Source organism: Berghia stephanieae, chromosome 5 (genome assembly GCF_034508935.2).
Source record: "Berghia stephanieae isolate SIO BIC M18660-M18661 chromosome 5, UCSD_Bste_1.3, whole genome shotgun sequence".
Classification (NCBI taxonomy): Eukaryota; Metazoa; Mollusca; class Gastropoda; order Nudibranchia; family Aeolidiidae; genus Berghia; species Berghia stephanieae.
In genome coordinates this window covers 19,540,350-19,559,709 of record NC_088364.1, presented here as the reverse complement: position 1 = coordinate 19,559,709, position 19,360 = coordinate 19,540,350, and the positions used below count along the sequence as shown (strand labels likewise).

At 36.4% G+C, this 19,360-nt stretch overlaps 2 protein-coding genes across 3 annotated transcripts in view; both read left to right on the top strand.

Annotated features, from left to right (window-relative positions):
- LOC144972555 (uncharacterized) overlaps nucleotides 1-10,116 on the top strand; it is a 43,113-nt gene extending 32,997 nt beyond the window's left edge. Inside the window, exons 2-4 of one of the 2 annotated variants that reach the window (XM_078913894.1) lie at nucleotides 2,981-3,460; nucleotides 6,165-6,308; nucleotides 6,909-10,116. In XM_078913894.1, coding sequence (XP_078770020.1) covers nucleotides 3,217-3,460; nucleotides 6,165-6,308; nucleotides 6,909-7,507 — 987 coding nt within the window. In that variant the 5' untranslated portion in view covers nucleotides 2,981-3,216 and the 3' untranslated portion in view covers nucleotides 7,508-10,116. The remainder of the gene's footprint in view (nucleotides 1-2,980; nucleotides 3,461-6,164; nucleotides 6,309-6,908) is intronic. The other variant, XM_078913895.1, reaches the window with a different exon arrangement.
- Nucleotides 10,117-14,742: 4,626 nt separating this feature from the next.
- On the top strand, nucleotides 14,743-18,752 carry LOC144972554 (uncharacterized). The gene is made up of 2 exons (XM_078913893.1): nucleotides 14,743-14,896; nucleotides 16,122-18,752. The coding sequence occupies exon 2, from the start codon at nucleotides 16,128-16,130 to the stop codon at nucleotides 18,012-18,014; it is 1,887 nt and encodes a 628-aa protein (XP_078770019.1). The 5' UTR covers nucleotides 14,743-14,896; nucleotides 16,122-16,127; the 3' UTR covers nucleotides 18,015-18,752.
- The last annotated feature ends 608 nt before the right edge of the window (nucleotides 18,753-19,360 follow it).

Here is a 19,360-nt window from a genome sequence, read left to right as displayed (position 1 = left end):
CTATTTTTTTTGTCTTGTAAATCATCTCTCTGTTATGCACTGTAGTATTTTTGTTTTACATATGCTTTGTAAACATTTGAGGGTGTTCCTCTTAGTGGGGACCTGTGCTTGTGTCAGGATGAGACAGGTGAACTCAATCTAAGTACACTGATAGTGTGCTCGTGGAATTTACATATGTTCCCTATTTTAACTAATTCCCATTTGTCTCCCATTTCTTGGGTACTTTAATTGTAATTCTAGATCTTTTTCGTATCCTATTTTCTTCCTTTTTACAGACGCTGATATGACCTTAAAATGTTGCAATCGCCGTAAAACCCTATTAAAGATACAAAAACAACATTTTACCACAAGTTAGTAGTTGTCATGTCTTTATAATAGTTTCAATTTACCACAACTAAGTCGTCGGGCCTTCATAATATATTATTATGTTTCAGTTTACCTCAAGTTTGTTGTCGGGTCAACGTAAAATATGTTTCATGCATATCAGTCGACTTGTTGAACACTCTTCGTTTTGTTCTTTTTCTCATAGTGTTATTAAATTATAGATATATAGGTAGATTAAGAGAGAGAGAGAGAGAGAGAGAGAGAGAGAGAGAGAGAGAGAGAGAGAGAGAGAGAGAGAGAGAGAGAGAGAGAGGGAGATGGGAGATTTTGATCTGATATTTAAAAATATAAGAAAAAAAAAGAAAACAATAACCGTTTGTTTTTTTAAAACCCGCATTGCATATCTCAGTTCGATTATAATCTGAACTTGCACTAAATGGTTAATGCCACTTCATCTACATATCTAAATTTACCAAAGTTATTCATACCAATGATCGAAATAGCCTTTGTGTTTCCACAAAAGGACTTGATCTAGATCAACTTCCAATCTCTACGCATCCCATACAAATGTTATTTACATTGTTCAAGGTACTTACACGTCTTTTTTCTCTCCTTACAATAGGATAAAGAAAAGGTTGTAAGCGACCTGAATGTACTTGCGCACATAGGTTTAGGTAAACGAATTTTATCACGGTTTCTATGTTGTTAAAGGGGGAGCAGCAATCGCTAGGTGTCCTTTGGAGGATGCCTGTCTCTCGCAAAATATTTTTTACTTTCCATCAGATCTAAGGGACCCAAGTTACTCAATAAATCTTGGCTGGAAAAGAAGCTTAAATAAACAAAACAACAACAGAAACAAACAACAAACAAAACAAAAAAAATTGAAAAAGAACCTTAAAACAAAGCAAAGAAAAACCCAAAACAAAAAACAAAAGAAAGAAAGAAAAAGAAAGAAGGAATACGAACTCCAACAAAAATATAACAAATAGAAGCCAAAAGAACAAACTCAAAATAATATTATACCCTTGAATGCATCCGGCACCAAAATCAGTTCCTTTGCTTGTTATGCGAGTCCTCAAACAAATAAACTGCTGCGTTCTCTGCAAGAATCGTTTTTCAAATACATCTCGAACAATATCTTGATTTTAATATTTCTGATTGAAAAAAAAAAAAGATATAGAAATCACATTTTTTGTACCTCTTGTTGCCTTCTTAAAGTAAAGGCTTGACACTTTTAAATGACATAATATTATTCTTGTCAGTGATATCATTACGCGTTGTGAGTGATAGGGGAAGAAGTGTGATAATTAAGTATATCTTATCTCATTGCATATCTTAGCTTATCAAATCGATTGCGAGCAAAACATTTTAGTTGTCGCTGAAAAATGCTATACATTTTATATTAATGAGGCCATCTATGCCACACATTTCAGTCAAGATATCACAATGTGTTATGAGATTGTGTGTAGATATATACATGATAATATAATATATATATATATATATATATATAATATATATATATATATATATAAATATATATATTGTCAACATTGAACCTTTGATTTGCTGTGGTAGTCGATAACCACACCATGACTTTCAAAAGATGGGCTAAAGAATCTTTGAGTCGTTTTGGATTCAGAACTCACCAAGGATGACCATATTATCAGTGCTTTGAAGAGAGCACTCTATCTTGGCCTCTGAAGTATTGATGCCATGTGTTTATGTAAAATATTCACAGCATCCGCCAGCCGTGTAAAAAACAAAAACAACAACAAAAACTTTGCGTATCTTTGAACGTTCATGATCTGATTGATAGGATTTAGTGAGAACTAATCATTAAAATGGCTCTCTAAAAACAATAACAAAGAGTTGAGTGACGTCAATTTCGTTCCTTCTATAGGATCAAAACGTATGTTTCTAACGACAGAAGCTACTAAGCAGCTAGTTAGGTCTGTTATGTTTTCAAAATTTGACTACTGCATAGCCATGTTGTTGGGAGCAACAGTGGGAAGACTCATTCAGCTCCGCTACTTGCCGAATTATATTGTCTAACAGTGTTAAATATAAAGCCGCCACAACTGTTTTTGTAAATGCATACACGACACCCCCCCCCCACACACACACACACTCACAAGAAAAAACAACAAACAAAACAAAACCTTCATGGAACCAATTCCACTCTACCAGCCAAAGAGGAGATTACGTTCAAGCGACATTAACTTTGCCTTGATAAAAAAAATCTAACAGCCCTTATGCAGAGCCTCTGTTCTGTTGACCCCAGAAATCTGGAATGAGATCCCAATGTCTTTTAGAAAGTTGCAGATAGTGGATGATTTCAAAAGAAAGCTAATTAAAAGCATTTAATTTTATTTCAATTGTTTCTCGGATGTATGAAAGAGTGACGCTATTGTCCCGCTGTTGTGCGCAATAGAATTGCACATTATTATTATTATTATTATTATTATTATTATTATTATTATTATTATTATTATTATTATTATTATTATTATTATTATTATTATTACTATTGCCGTGATGTGTATCTGTGTATAGTATATGTGTAAAATGTATGACTCACCATAATAATATGGAACTTTGAAATTGTTATTTTTTATAATTCAAACATGTTTCGTTTTTCCTCATAAACCTCCAGATCCTAGCGCCAGGAATCGCGGGCTACCAAATCCAGACGCATCCCCGAATCTTCTGAAGGAAAAAAAAACAAAGAGAGATAATCTGAGAGAAAGAGATAATTCCACCATCCTTCAATCACTTAAATAGCCACCTGGCATAGTAACAACACCAACTGTCCACGACACTCATTCCATTAAAATCAATAACGCGCACATTTCACTATCCCAGGCCGAATTGAGTGAAAATCAACCAGCCATGGTGAAATGGAACTCGCGAGTGGCCATCTACAAATTCAGCCTGATATGTGCGTACTTTGTGTTCTTCATCTACGCACTGGCTTTTGGCTTCCCGATGTGGATAGGCTCCGACCCTCCCAATGGCGACTCGATGATCATAGGTCTGTGGGCTGCCGGCAAGGGAGATAGCGGAAATGTGGACAATGTGAAAGAAACGGGATTTGGAGAAGGATATTTTGGATCTGATGGTGAATCTGTACCCGGTAGGTCTTGTCTCCCCTCCCCCCCCCCCTTTTTTTTTTTTTTTTTTTTGTTTTTGTTTTTAATACTTTGTTCAATTGTATCTTTTGACTCATTCAAACATCAAAATAAAGGGGAGATAACAGCATTACGCCACACCTGCAGTAAGAAAATAAACAAGAAACAACAAAGAATAAAAGCATGAATATTGTTACTACTTTTCGAACATCTTTGTAATCTTTATGTCGTAGTTGAAGATCAGGTGCTCCTGTGTGATCTGAATTCCAAGCTCCTGGGCGGGGGGAGAAGGAGGGGGGGGGGGGGGGGGGGTGTATGTCGAACCGCAGCTTGATCTGCTGTATCCATATCGAGTTTGTTACCGGACGACGGGGAAAAGCTAGTCTTCTGGGGAAATTAGTGAGGATTTCTTGGGACGCCGGTAAGGTAGCGCCAAGGACGTCTGCCCTGCCTTCCACTATGATAAGGATTTTACTCCCCAGCCGAGAACCCTCCACCCTATTTGCACTTGGTGCGGAAACAGGCCCAGAAGTCAGAGCATTTAGAGGAACACAGAACTGTGACGTGTTTGGACGGATGTTTCAGCGTTGTACAGGAGTTTGAACATCAGACTAATATAAGACTACAGTGGTGTGAATCGGATTTCTGCCGAATGGATTGATCGTCATGGTATTGTAGGGACAGTGCAGTGTAAACCATTAGAAGCTGTTGCTGTCATTTTAATTTTACTGGTATTCGAACTTAGAACATTCATTCACGGCCAAAGCTTGCCGGACGCGTCACGTCTACAGCATCGTGACAGTATGCTGTAAAAAATAAGAAAGAACAAGAAAATCTAAACATATAGAAAAGAAAATAAGTAAAGAATCCAACTGCTATATTTGCTTAAGGGTCTACGTGTAATATAATATGATTATAACTCGGTATAAGATTTTATCACTCCCAAATATCAAGACATTTTATATTTTTTGGCGTGCTACGATGATATCTAGCATTCATTGCTGGATCAATGAATAAGTAAATATTCCACATACCAGAGAAATTAAATCTATTTCTTTTCTATAATACACACAACACACATTGACACACGTACAATCAAATCTACAACATAATAAATAGGCATACCGTATTGCCGGCTTTTGTGTCCAATGTCACACTTGGGTTGGCAGAAATTATGATTACGAGAAGGTGGGAGCGGCTGGGCGGAGTGTGTAGGACCCAGTTCCAAAACTCCTTATGTTATTACTCTGTAGTAAATTTCGCAATGGTGTGACTTTAGTAATAGATGGTACATTTATTGCCATTGGTCAGTCTAAAAATAGATCGAATTCGATACTCCTATAAATAGAATTAAGGAAATGATTTTAAATTATCTTAATTCCTCCTATGGGAAAATTTGTTTTCGATTTTTATTTTGAGGTAATCCTATACCACCCCTCTAAATTAGCAACAGGATCGTGGATAGTTCATGTGGTAGAGTCACGCTCTCCCCGGCCAGGCGGAGTTGTCGTACCAGTAAGGTCGCGGGTTTGAGCCCCCATCGCCGCCGCAAAATTTTTATTCTCTATTGTCTTCTGGCACTTTCCTACTCACTTAATTTCTTGTTGTTATCAACATAAGTGCCCGCTCCACTCACTTTTCTGAGGAATCTTTCAATAACACACTGCACCATATGTTTGAGTTGATTTTATTCGTAATTTATTTATCATAGGCTACCTGTTCTAGTGGTGTGACACTCGCTTTCGGATCGGCAGGTCTTGGGTTCGAGCCTCGCTCAGCGCATAGTTGAGTCCTTAGAAAAGTCTCTTTAATCACATCCTCTCACCATGCTCAAGTGTAAAATGAACACCTGGCCGTTGACAGCTTTGTCTCTGTCGGAAAATTATTTGTAATACCCCCCCCCCCTCCCTTTTTTTTGTTTCTTTTTACCCAGGATTCTGGGTAGAGAGTGGATCTGACTGACAGTAGTACTTCAGTACGAAAGATGTAATTTTCAGCTACAAGCAACTGTAGACTGTAAAAAGAAATGAACTAAATTGGAAAAATATGTTTCGAAAAAGAACAAAATACCTAACAAGGAACGTCTCAGTCTCAAAACGTTTCTTCGGAATTTTATACCAGTAAGAGGAGACACTGGGTGGCTGCGAATCGGCTTCGGTCGAGAAACTGCCTCACAGCAAGTGCGCTTCATCATTGGGGACTTTCCACCTGTCCAACATGTACCCGATGTGGGCAAGAACCCGAAACAGAAGAGCATCTAGTCAAACGGTGTGTTGTGAAGATGCTACCAGGCGGGTTCGCAACGGTGCACGAATGCGGACCGGACTTTGCTGATTGGGTCGATCGTCATAACATAGTAGTGTGAGAACCATAAGAGGCTGCTGCCACTTCGAATCCAGACACACCGTTCATTTTCGAAGCCGTTATAATATTACCCATTTTGTTCATTGCATTTTACAGAAAGATGTCAGACTAATCAATGAGATCGTAATGATTTATCGGTGTTACTATCCTTTTACACGGCTTTTTCTCTAGTCACTCTCATTATTGGATGGATTTTTTAAAAATAATTTTTAGAAGTTTTGCATTGTAAACCAGAGCTATTAGTTTCTGAAAGATCTTGTGTTAAAAGTCCAAATTTTGACATTTGAACCTTGTGCTTTGTGATGTTATGACCTATTTTATTTATATTGTCCATGCTTTCAACAGACTGGCTTGAAGCTGTACGTGGCTTGTGGGTGGGAGGAATGGCCTTCTATCTCTTTGGAGTCATTGCCGGCTTGGTGGAAAACTGCGGCCTAAGCTCTTCTTCTAACGACTACGGGATCTCTGGATTTTGCATTTTGTTTGCTGGTAAGTTTTGTTTTGCCAAAACAAGGCCTGTATTTTGCTTGTGGCTTTTTGCGTTTTAAAAATTCTAACTTCTGACCATTATGTTCGACTTCATTATATACACACATACAATTGACATAGACAGCCAAGCTGAGTATGACTGTCGGTTTCATTGCATAGGTCAATTTTTTAAAAGAAAAGTCATGGTCCTTTTCTGAAAGCAAAAAAAAAAAAAACGCTTGAAACAATATTGTATAAGTTGATCATAATTATACTTGAAATGTTTTATATATATATATATATATATATATATATATATATATATATATATATTATATATATATATATATATATATATATATATATATATATATATATATATATGATAGCCTATAGTGCAATTTTGAAGGTCTCAGTGTTGCGCAAGACTTTTTAAAAAATATGTTTTAAAAAATGCCTCAAATGAAGATAACTTTGAAGAATATTGAAAGTTTGATATTCCGTTCATTGGTTTGTTTCATTGACTTCATATTGCATACAGTAAGAATTTAAATATATCTAATACAGATTTTTTATGGGGGCTTTTTCTCTTTTTTTCTGAATTTTTATTCCATTTTTTAGGTTTGTGCGGCAGTGCAGGTGTCATCACAACAGCTGTTGAAGTAGAAGATGATGATGATATTCCAAATCAAGAGTATCTATGGGGTTACATCCTCGCTGTCATTGCGTCCGGCCTCGCTATTATCTTTGCCATCATCCTGCTCATCTCCAAGAACTACGGCGCCTCAGAGGAACACGTGAAAAATTCCCGCACCGCTGATTATGTCTACGGACACAGCAATCCCCATCATCAACGCCCTTACGCACCAGAATACAACAACCCGGGATACAGAGGAGACGAGCTTCCTTTGGTCAACGGCGTTCCTTTCCACCAGCCGTACGGCCATTCGCCTTACAGCATGTACAGAGCGGGTCACGATAACGGATTCGCCGGTAACAAGTACGACCACGGTTCCGGGTACCACCCATACGGGTACAAAGACCCGCGACCCGGTAACCGCGCTAGCTTGGCCGAGCCGGCTGACCTCAGCAACGGATACACTCCGGACATCGTTCATGCCGAAAATACACTCGGACGCAGAGACGATTATGGATACGGCGGGGGCAGGCCTCAGTACAATAGGGGAGAACAGTTCTATAATGGAAGTCGGCCCTACTAGAGCAGAATACAAAATAAGAACTAAGTAAAACTAAACTACTGGAAGCTGTGGGCTGTCAACAGTATTGAACAAAAATGAATAGAAACTCTTTTAAATAGAACTAACGACTTTATACGGAACGTTTCAGATTCAAATCAAGGCTTCCGTCAACATTGAAAATAATAAAGATATTTGTTTTTATTGAGGTTTTTAAAAATGTTGGCTGAAGGGTGGTTTTGATCCTGAAACGTCTCGTGTCAAGCTATTAGTTCTGGGGTTTGTTTGTTTGTTGTTGTTTTTCTTTTGTTTTTTGATGGGTTTTTTTTGTGTTTTTTTTTTTTTGGGGGGGGGGGGGGGGGGGGTTAACTCTTATATTGGTTTATGTTCAATAACTACCAAGAACTGTATTATAGACGGAAAAGACGAGAGAAATCTAACATTTGTGACCCATACCTCCGAAACGTTATTTTTTTTTTTTTGTCAACAAGCCTAGTATGGAGCTAATTACACTTTCATTGCGAGAATTTCTTTCAAGTCATAGGATCTCCCAATAGTCAATGATATGATTATTACCGTATACCTAATCGTTTACACTCGGATCTTTTCTTCAAGTCGCAAAGTCTGTTTCTACAGTCTTTATGACAACGATAAAATTTGATGTCAGGTAAAATCTCTGGGTGGGACCTTTTGCCTTCCCAAGTAGTGGGCAGGTAAGCACTTATTGTCTACGATCTCTTACTTACTTACTTACTTACTTACTTACTTACTTTGGTGCTTCAGTTGCACATAAGGCCGACACAGCAGATCTCCAACCATTACGGATTGCTGCCATCTTTGACATTTGTCCCCACGACAACTTGAGGGTCTTCATGGCACGCTCCAAGTCTCAAAAAATCTCCCTCTCCTTGTACCCCGTGGGGTCCATATGAGGGCGACCATGGGGTATAGCATCATGGTTCATCCGTAGGACATGGCCAGTCCACCTCCATCTTCTTCTCGTTACAAGAAGGGATACAGGCTCTAACCCTTATCACTCTTCATCAAGTCGCTGTTTGAGATGGTTGTCGGTCAGTACCCTCCTCAAGCATTTGTTTTGGAATGTGGCTGTCTACTCTACTCCCTCCCCCTATATCTGTTTTCCAACTAGCTTTCTGTCTTTGTCTTGGAATGAGAATACTTGGTTTTGTCCAGGTCCTGGTCAGAGTCCTTAACTGGTAGGGAAACAGCCAAATGCATAGTTACAGTTTTGGGAGATGTATATATTGATAATTTAGGACAATTAAATAGATTTAAACTTTTCATTTTCATGGTTTCACAAAATGAACCACAATAGACTTGTCATTAAAATGAGGCCTTGTTACACTGAGAGTGATTGGTCTCCAATATAAACAGCAATTCTTGAGCTATCTCTGTGTTTTACCCAGTTTAAAAATTCATGATGCTGCACTTTTTGGAGTGGTGGGTCACGTTTGTTTAAAAAAAATGGGAAACTCAGGCCTCCAGGACTTATTTTTAATATTAACCCTCTCCTTACCAACTATAGGAAAATCGTCACATTCGTTACGAAACAACCAACACTTTTTCTTATTCAAATTTCTTTTGTACATCATAAAATTTAAGAAAATGAACAGGGTGTTGTAGAGCGTGTTTTGCTAAAGAAATTATGCATCGGAAGAAATTTACTGCCATTGTTTTTGAGTGATAAAAAATATATTTTTGCGTTAGTTGGGGGTGAAGTTTTGGGGAAAATCCTAAAAATGGATGGTAAGGAGAGAGTTAAATTAATAACAGTATCATCTCTTCATTGATAAAAATATGCTTTATCCATTTTTCATTGAATGAAATTATAACTTAGATTTTGTTTTTTAAAATGATGATAATATTGTCAACATCATCCATCACTTTACGCAAATTTTCACAACAGCTTCCATTTGGTAAATGAGATATTACACTCCAATCACGATCGTGGATTTGTAATTCAAGATGATCAAAGAATCATTTTGTGTGCACGATTGAATATCATAGATTCCCCTCTATCTACGGCAAGATAGTGGTTGCACCGATTGTGACATTGCAATTAATTGCTTCTTTATTTTCTAATGATGGACACGATAATTATGTACATGACATGTCATGTCGCTAGTCTGAAGAAACCCTTAAAACAAAGAATAAAATATATTTATTTAAATTAATTATAATATAGCATTACGCCCAAGGAAAGAACAGAGTGAAATAGGAAAAAAAATAGTGTCCCACGCACATCTGGTATTTCAAATCTATTGTCGTGATCAAGTTCTTATAAAATAGTGTTTAGATTGTTAATTTATTTCTCGTAAAGTTCATAACTTTTTTTTTTAACAATACAAAATTATTATTTGGAGATGTGTGTGCATCTTAGTGTGTAAAATTTTCGTTATTGTTTTTTTTATATATTTTTTTTTTATCACTATTAATTATTATTACTACTTAGTTGATTGACTTTATTTATTCAACTTTGGAACCACACACGAAAAGTTGGCGTGTATTTAATTTTGTGTGTGTGTGTGTGTGTGTGTGAGAGAGAGAGAGAGAGAGAGAGAGAGAGAGAGAGAGAGAGAGAGAGAGAGAGAGAGAGTATTTATATGTTTGTAGCCATTTTCTGAAACAATAATAATTCAAAAGCAATACATACATATATAATGTTTATGTAAGCAAAGCACACAAAGGATTGTAAAAGAGTATTGCAACAAAAATTAGTATACACCGGCTTCAAAAATAAACTTTTAAAAATACATAAGAAGGAAAGTTGTGGGTACAAAACCATTCCTCAGCTTAGAAATAAGCCTTATAACAATTGTTGTCTTCATTATTGTTGTTATCATGTGTTTTTAATTGTATGAAGATAAGTTTCGTATTTTGATACTATTTGCTCTTTTTAAAAAAAGCCACACAAAAAAAATTAACTGAAATACTCATTTTTGCGTCGCACTTTTTCGAGTCCACAGCTCTTATCTAGATCTAGAAACTCCGTTGTTACAATTTTATGGGTCTTTGTTCCTTGGTAATTCATTATAACCCATCACCTTCCCTCTTGAATGTTTGAAATCAGAATCGAACATGGATGCCACGAACCGCTATGCAAATTATCATATTAATATTTTTTTAAAATTGTAAATCCAATTTATTTCATTTAATTTAACTGCTGAGACTGTAATTTTTCTCCTGTATTACTTAATATTGCTATCTACTGCTGTTACGAGTACCATTTCTTCCATATTATTATTATTATTATTGTTGTTATTATATTATTATTTATTATTATTATTATTATTATTATTATTATTATTATTATTATTATTATTATTATTATTATTATTATTATTATTATTATTATTATTATTATTATTCAAATCGTCACCAGTATCAATTTATGTCTTCAATATTGTCATAAAATCTTTTTGAAATAATAATGTGTTTGTGTGTGTGTGTGTGTGTGTGTGTGTGTGTGTGTGTGTGTCTGTGTGTGTGTGTTAATTTATCTAACTCTAATAAATATTTTGGCGTGGTCCTGACATCTTTTTTTTTTTTTTTAAAAAAAAGCTTATTTTGGCCCTAAAATTTTAATATAAAAAAAAATTAAATTGTCCTGTCAATTATTTATTTGGGTCTAGATCTAGATCTGAGATTAAAATTGTAGTAAATGGAAACGATTTTAATTATGCGAATGAATTGGATATTTTACGAAACTAAATTTAGATTTCAAGATTTGTTGACCTGACAGTGCTGCATGTGCCGTTGAGATAAGCTATCTCAAAAAAATAAAAACACCAGATGGATAGTGTAAGCTTACAAATGTATCTTGTGATCAGAATATCTGATGACTAAGAAGGATAAGTAAACAGATAAGTTTTACCTATTACCATTTGCCAAATAATGTCAAATTAATTGCAATTCATCTTTTGTAAATTCACGGTCATTATGATTTTTATTATATTTTTAGATAATTGATTGTTTAGCATATGTTTGTTGTATTTTTGTTTGTTTGTTTGTTTGTTTTTTTCTACCGATAATTATACAATTAGAAAATAGATAAAATGTTGATTTATTTAACTTATTCGATGTTAGCATTTATTACTGTAGACAGATAAAGTGTAATTTCATGCTGGGATCTTGATATTGACAAGTAACGACAGAAAAAGAAATTAAAAATGTAGAAGGGGATGAAATTATGTAGGTGGACGAGATAGTGTGTTCAAAAGCTATTTCATTATGTCACCCTCTAAATGGCAACGATTTAAATTAAAATATTCATCTATTGTTTAAGTTACAAGTGAGAAGTTGTGTTATTGACGATTTTGTATTAATTTGACGCATCGTGTTTATACGGGTGTAAATAGTACATATATATGTTTTCCATGTGTGAGCGGTTGTATGTGTAAGTGTGAATGTGTGTGCGTGTGTGTGTGTGTGTGTGTGTGAATGTGAGTGTGTGTGTGTGTATATTATAGATAGATAGATAGATAGATAGATAGATAGATAGATAGATAGATAGATAGATAGATAGACACACACACACACACACACACACACAGAGAGAGAGAGAGAGAGAGAGAGAGAGAGAGAGAGAGAGAGAGAGAGAGAGAGAGAGAGAGACTTTTTCTGTTGGAACCAATATTCCACTTTATTTAATTATCATGTACAAACTACTCCCCACTATTGCTTTTCGGAAATAATGACTTATTAAAAAAAAAAAGTATATATGATTATTGCTTTTTCATTCTATAATGTTTAATTGTATAATGAACTAACGCAAAGAAGGCGATTGGTCTTTTCGTATGAAAAAAAAAGAAGTTTTATGGTAATGGCTCACAAGAATATTTCCATTTCATGCAGGACGTTGCTTGATATTGGATTTATAAATTTATTTGGGTTTTTATCTTCTGTTTGTTTTCGAGTTAATTCTATCCAAATTAATATTCAATAAATGATAATATCCAAAGGTGTATAAGAGATTCGTGTAAGTAGTGATTGGTTTGGTACAGCAGCATTTAATATTTATTATTGTGTTATGTACATGTTGTTGTTTTCTTGCCTGCTCCATGTTTGTGTGCAAATGTACATTTCTTCTAATTCTATCATCTTCTCCTGTTCTTACGTTTATCTAAACTCATTATCCAACTTATCCTGGCGCTTTAACGACGCATGCAGGTTGCAAGTACTGCTAGACTTCTCAACAAACTAATCGTCTTCCTTGTCTTATATGCTGATCAGATACAAAAGCCTCTAAAGTGCCAATAAAGTCATTTTAAAAAAGACATCTCGCATCGGAATTTAAGGGAAAGATTCGACACAATCAGAGAAAATAATACAAGATAAAGAACCGAACAAGTGTGTATGAAAAGTGCCAGACAAAGCAAGAAAGAAAAATGCAAGAAAAAAAATTCCCAAAAATCAGTCGACCTCGACCTGGAGGTCGACTAATTTTTTGGGATGTTTTTTTTTCTTGTATTTTTCTTTCTGGCCTTGTCTGGCACCTTTCATACACACTTGTTCGGTTCTTTATCTTACACCGGTGCCTGCTCCTTAACTTCTTAATTTGATATTTTCAAAAGAATAACATAAGTTTGGGAATGTGAAAAATTGTCTGCTGAAATTTGAATTAACTTCCCAATGGTTGTCTGATTAATCATGTGTTTTCATGCCTTAATCTTGTGATATACATATTCCAATTAAACTATGTCATATTCCAAGTCTACTTAATATTTAATCTAACATGCAAAAACGAAAGAACATAATGACAAAATGAAAGTGGTTTTCTATGACGAGTGTGAATCCTTCCTGATGAGCCGTTTTCAAAGATTATTTTGCATGTGTTTATAATGTGCGTGTATGCTGATATTCTGCTCTTTTTATTTTAAAAATATGTTATATTATATTATATTAATGTATTATATCATTATGATGATATATTATCGGATTCTATGAAATCAAATGAACTGTTATCAAAATACTTTAAGATTTAATATTAAAACATAGCATTCATACTTGTTTGGCTGAGACATACAGTCCAGTCTACGAATGTGAAGTGAGTGGAATACCCTCCTCCCCCCTTCAAAGGGGGAACGTTAGCCTCCTGGGCCAATGCGTTCCACATCCGTCTCCTCTATTTTTCTTTTCAATGATTTTCTAATTTTGTATTAGGCTTTGTGTCCCACTTGGAATGAGACTATTTGGTTTCATCCAGAGCCTGTTTAGAGGAAAATTGATGGATTTAATGGGATGGAATGTTTTTATATTTCATCTCTCTAAAAGATGTCAATATTTAATCGTTACATTTTTCGTTAGAAAACTTAAACTCCAATTTCGATTGATTAAAACAAAAAAAAAAAAAAAACTCTCAAAAGTAAGACTCCAAAGCAGTCTCAGGTTTGGTATTTTTCTGCAAGTTGAGGGTCATTTCAATCAATTGATATCTGAAGTAAAAGTTTTCTGACCAAAAAGAACAACAAAAAAGTTGTTTGGTTAGATAGAGAACGGCAGAGTGATTGAAGCCGTGTTGTCTTTTTGTACTGGATTGTGTGCACATTTCCTGTATGAATTCCGGACTTACGTCACATCGTTATAAAGGGCGATAATTATAACGACGAAAGCTGTTTGCCAATGGTTTGCCTCGTATTATATTCACCATATTAAAATGATAATAACTATCTAATGTTTATTTAAAACATATCACCGAATACTAATAAACTTTTGTATAACAGCTGTATTTAAGGGGGTACGCGCTGGTCGAGAGGACGGTTTTACTATGAATTCCACTAAAATTATCGAAAATGAGATTAGGGCACTTTCAGGTAATTCAACCTTTCTTTAACACACTGAAAACATTCAAAAGGCTAAATTTTTACAAAAAAGTGCTTTAAATAATTTTTTTGTGACGCAACTATCGTCTAAACGCAAAGTTTTTCCGTCATTTTCGTCAGAATCAACGTTCGATAGTCCTTAGTAACCCGCACTGAACCCCGGCTTATTTGGTATTAGCAGAAATGTCAGGGAAAGGGCATTTCCGTTCTTTCACATTCTTTCGCGTATGTGTCACAGGTCGGCGGGGAAATCGAGAAATTCCAAGCCTATTTTCCTTTCTTTGATTGGCTGAAGAGACGTCTAGGAGTTATTTTTAGTAATTACCGTCATGGAAAATTTTAGCTCACATTCCAAGACCAATCGTAACCCGGTTTTCAGTCACGTGACATAACAACGGGTACATTTCCGGAGCATTCGACTACGTTTACTTACGCTTCGATTCGAACTGATTTTTGGTCGTTTCATGACAAACTTCACTCCATTTACTTATTTGCAAAGTTTTATCATCATTTTCCAAAGAACCAAAAATTGGTAGATAATCATTTCGACGCCTGGATACCGCTTTAGCCAGTAAGTATGTCTATTTATTTATTACTAGTGAAATCAGATTGACCGGTTACAGTCTCAAAGTGTGCATTCCATTCTAAAATGTAAACATTGACGATAGTAAAAGAGAATGCTGCTCGTAAATAATTCTAAAGGCTAATTTTTGTTTTTATTTTATTTTTAATACGATTATTAAGAACCATACTGTTTTCTTTGATTTACATTAGACTAGTGAAGATCATTGAGCTTAAATAAGGAGATAACTAAACGCCGATCTATAGTAGATCTTAGACAGACAGATAGACGTCGAAAGCTAACTTAGACTTGGATTACCATTGACGTCAGTGAGTTAGAACTTAGAGATTATCTAGATTGTGCTTATTTTTTTTTTATAACCATCATTCTACAAGAGTCTGTGTGTGTGTGTGTGTGGGGGGGGGGGGGGGTGCTCTCAATGCTCTGAGGTATGGTTCTCGTCTCTTGACCTAAAGGCGTTTCTTTCTTTCTGATCTATAGTTTCTGCCTTTTCACCTTTCAGTGTAGGGCCACTTTAAAGTGAAATTACTCTAGACCAAGGCATTAGCCAAGCAGGTGGTCAGCCCACTGTGACTTTTAGTTACCTTATTGTGGTAGGAATTCATTTTGCCCAGAAAGCGGCCTTTCTGCCTGCTCTTTTAATTTCTTTAATGTTTTTTTTACTTTGATCCAAAGCAATACCAGATCTGTGCTTAACTATGATTGGTAGCCAGAATTCTTATGTGTGGGTATCTTTTGTGCTTTTAAGGCAAAACTTTGGGCTGATTCCAACACTGCTTAGCAGTAGGGGGTGCAATAAAAATGTTATAATAAAATTGTTTTTTTAAAACCCCTTTATTCATCCCATAGTGGAAATTATTCTCCAGGGTCTATTCCAAGGGTAGATTGGAATAACCAAGGCGTCAACCGCAGTGCTGCGCTGCAAATTGAGCTAGGGCGAGATGGCTTGCTCAAGTCCACACAGCACAGAGGCTGGTGATCGAACTCGGTACCTTTCCGGTACGAAGCAAAGACCGTAACGCTGAGCTAAGCTAACCCCCGATTTATTTATTTTATATATATATATATATATATATATATATATATATATATATATATATATATATATATATATATATATATATATATATATATATATATATATATATTTTTTTTTTTTTTTTTTTTTTTAAATTATTTATTATGGTATATTTATATTTATTTATTTTCACAGATTGTCATGCCTAGAGCCAAGGTTTCCACCTTCAATGCTTCCATTAGCAGCATGAAAAGGAAGTCACGGAAAGATGTTTTGAAGAAGGCAAGGGATGCGAAGAAGCAGAAATTTTTTAATGAACCAGAGCCAGCATCCACATCTTCTGTGACATCTTCGCCCCACGCAGCGACTTCACCTTTATTTCCATCATCTTTTTCTTCGCCGCAACCAACAGCTTCAGCTTCTGCTTCTTCATCATCAGCTCGTAAGTTGGATTTCTTTGCCTCTACGTCTGAGCCTTCATCTTCGTCTTCATTGGAATGTTCGACCATCGTGCAGCTGATTGTATTCCAGGATCTTGTTGATTGTCTTCTCTGCCCTTTTTGTTTCCAGTCTACGTTGGAGGTTTCACGTGATTCTTCTGTTGGTCTTGCCATTCTTCTACATTTGTCTTGTAAATCATGTTCAAAAGTTATATCGTCCTTTTATACATCTCGTAAAAAAGATAAATATTTTGAAGTTAATCGTCGTGGAGTCGCTTCATCCTTGGCTAATGGAAGTGGACAGGCTGGCTTAGCCTCATTTTGCGGCATGATGGATATGCCTGTACTACATCATAAGACCTTTCTTCGCCACCAGAAGGCCATCCACCGCCAGTTCGCCAGCTATTCGTCTCGTCTCCGTTCTGAAGCTGTTGATGTTGTTCGTCGAGCGTATCCTGAGCAGGCAGGGCAACCAATTGTTGATGTTGATGTTTCGTATGATGGTAGTTGGCACACGAGGGGACATAAATCAATGTTAGGGATAGGATGTGTGATAGAGAACAGAACAGGACTTGTAGTGGACCATGAGGTTCTTTCTAAGTATTGCCATAAGTGTGTGACAGTAGGAGACAAGCTGAAGGGGGATAGTGATAGGTATGCAGAATTCTTGAGTGGCCATAAGGAGGAGTGTGATAGGAACCATGAAGGATCATCAGGTAGTATGGAACAGGTAGCGGCTGTGAATATGTGGAGTAGATCTGTAGAGCGGAATGGACTTAGATATAGAACAATGATTAGTGACGGGGACAGCAACACCATCAAGCAGCTAAACAATTCGGGACCGTATGAGGGGATGACAATTGAGAAGAGGGAGTGTGTAAATCATGTAGCGAAGAGACTAGGAACAGCATTGCGGAAGACTGTGGACAACAAGAAGAAGGTAAAGGTAACGTTAGGAGGGAATGGAAAAGGAAAATTGACAAAGGCAAAGATCGCCAGACTTCAGAAATATTACACGCGGGCCATTAGATCAAACAGTACTGTGGACGACATGCGACGCGCAATTTGGGCTTCTTTTTATCACTGCACCTCAACCAATAAACAGCCACGCCATGAGTACTGCCCAGAAGGAATTGATTCTTGGTGCTTCTACATGAAAGCCAAGGCTAATGGTCTGCCAGCACCTGACCACGACAGACATATGACCACATTTATTCTACCGACTGTAGCAGAACACATCCATGACGTTTATGTTAGATTGACTGATGATGATTTGTTGGGGAGATGTTTATTTGGAATGACTCAGAATGTAAATGAAAGCATCCATGCTTTGATTTGGTCTAGGTGTCCAAAACATGTGTTTGTAGGGAGACAGCGTTTGGAAATTTCATGTGGGATTGGAGTAGGAGAATTCAACAAGGGAGCAAAGGCATCGCAGGATTTCATTTCGGCAATAGGACTTAGTGTGGGACGACATTTTGTGGAGCATGGGACTAAAAGGGACAATGTTAGGATAAAGAATGCAGACAGAGCAGGTGAATTTGTCTTTAAAAGGAAAAGGGAGATGAGGAGGTTAGCACAGACAAGGGAGGAAGAACGTTTACATCAACTGGAAGGCGGTGAGCAGTATGCTGCAGGCGGCTTCTGATTGCGGAGTCCCAGACGACACGTGACATTGGATGGATTACCTCAAACGGATAAGTACCATTTTTATAAATTCATAACTAATTGTATCTTTTTTCCACAGGAGAATGATTCTTGGGTTTAAAACAACACAGTTTAGGGGGTTCATGACACTATATTTTGTATAATCTACGAGAAGGTTCGTTTTTTCCCATTTTCTCAAAATGTCATTTTCTTAGGGGGTGGGATAGCAGGGAACAAGATTTCTCAAAAACTGTCTATTCAATTTCTTTTTCCTTTCACACACTTGTGTGTTTATAGTGTGGCTACATTATGTCAGAGGCTTTTGGCAATATAAGCATTATATTTTTAGATATGGGGGTCCAAAGAGGGTAAAAACTGCGAAAAAGGAAAAATTTTCACAGTTTTACGGATTGAAGACTTCCGGATGCTATAAAATCTTTACTAGGATAAGAATAGAAAAATCCCTCTGACATAATGTAGAGCAGTATTAAAGACACCTACATAGCAAGTTTCAGTGAAATTGAATAGACACTTTTTGAGAAAAGTTGTTCCCAAAATCTGAAGTTTTCGGGGCGGGGTACCCCTAAAATGCCACCTCATACACACCGATAGTGGAAATTATTCCAAAAAGTCTTTAGAAATATGCTTGGACACACATAATACTGCAGAAAAAGCATTGAAAAGATCATTTTTGATAAAACTTAATAAAATTGTCCTTATTGTGACAGTACCCCCTTAACTTGTTTTAGTGTTATTTTTGTTTGTCTCTCAACGTATGACTTAAAATGGAAAATAAATAAAAATTAGGTGGGTCTTTGACCTTCCGTGGTGGGTGAGGATTTCACTCTTGCTGTGTCTTCTATTCCTCCTAAACCAGTTTTCTGCTTTCCTTTTCCAGCTTATTTTCTGTCTTTGTCTTGGAATCAGATAAAGGGGGCTTTCTCCTGGCCCTGGCCAGGGAAAAGGTCCAGGTATTAGTTTTGGGATATATTTTTTTTCCATGTGGATAATCTCCTGGTATTTTGACCTACCACCCCCTCCTCCAGGGTGGTCATTGCTGTGTTTCCTATACCCCTATAATATTTCATATTCCGCGTTGCTTTCTGTCTTTGTCTTGGAAACTGATTACTTGGTTTATCCTGGCCCTTGTCCGAGTCATTTGCTGATTAGGGAAACAATCAAATGTTTTGTAAGCGTAGGGAAATGATACTTCTCCCCTTTTAAACCATCTCTGCCATGTACTAATTTTTTGGTTTGTAAACATTTGAGTGTATTCTTCGTAGTGGGAACCTGTGCTTGTGTCCAGATGGGACTTTTAGGGTGAACTCAAACTAAGAACACTAACAG

Excerpts from the sequence above, each read along its gene's own strand:
- LOC144972554 (XM_078913893.1), top strand. The coding sequence starts at position 16,128 with ATGCCTAGAGCCAAGGTTTCCACCTTCAATGCTTCCATTAGCAGCATG.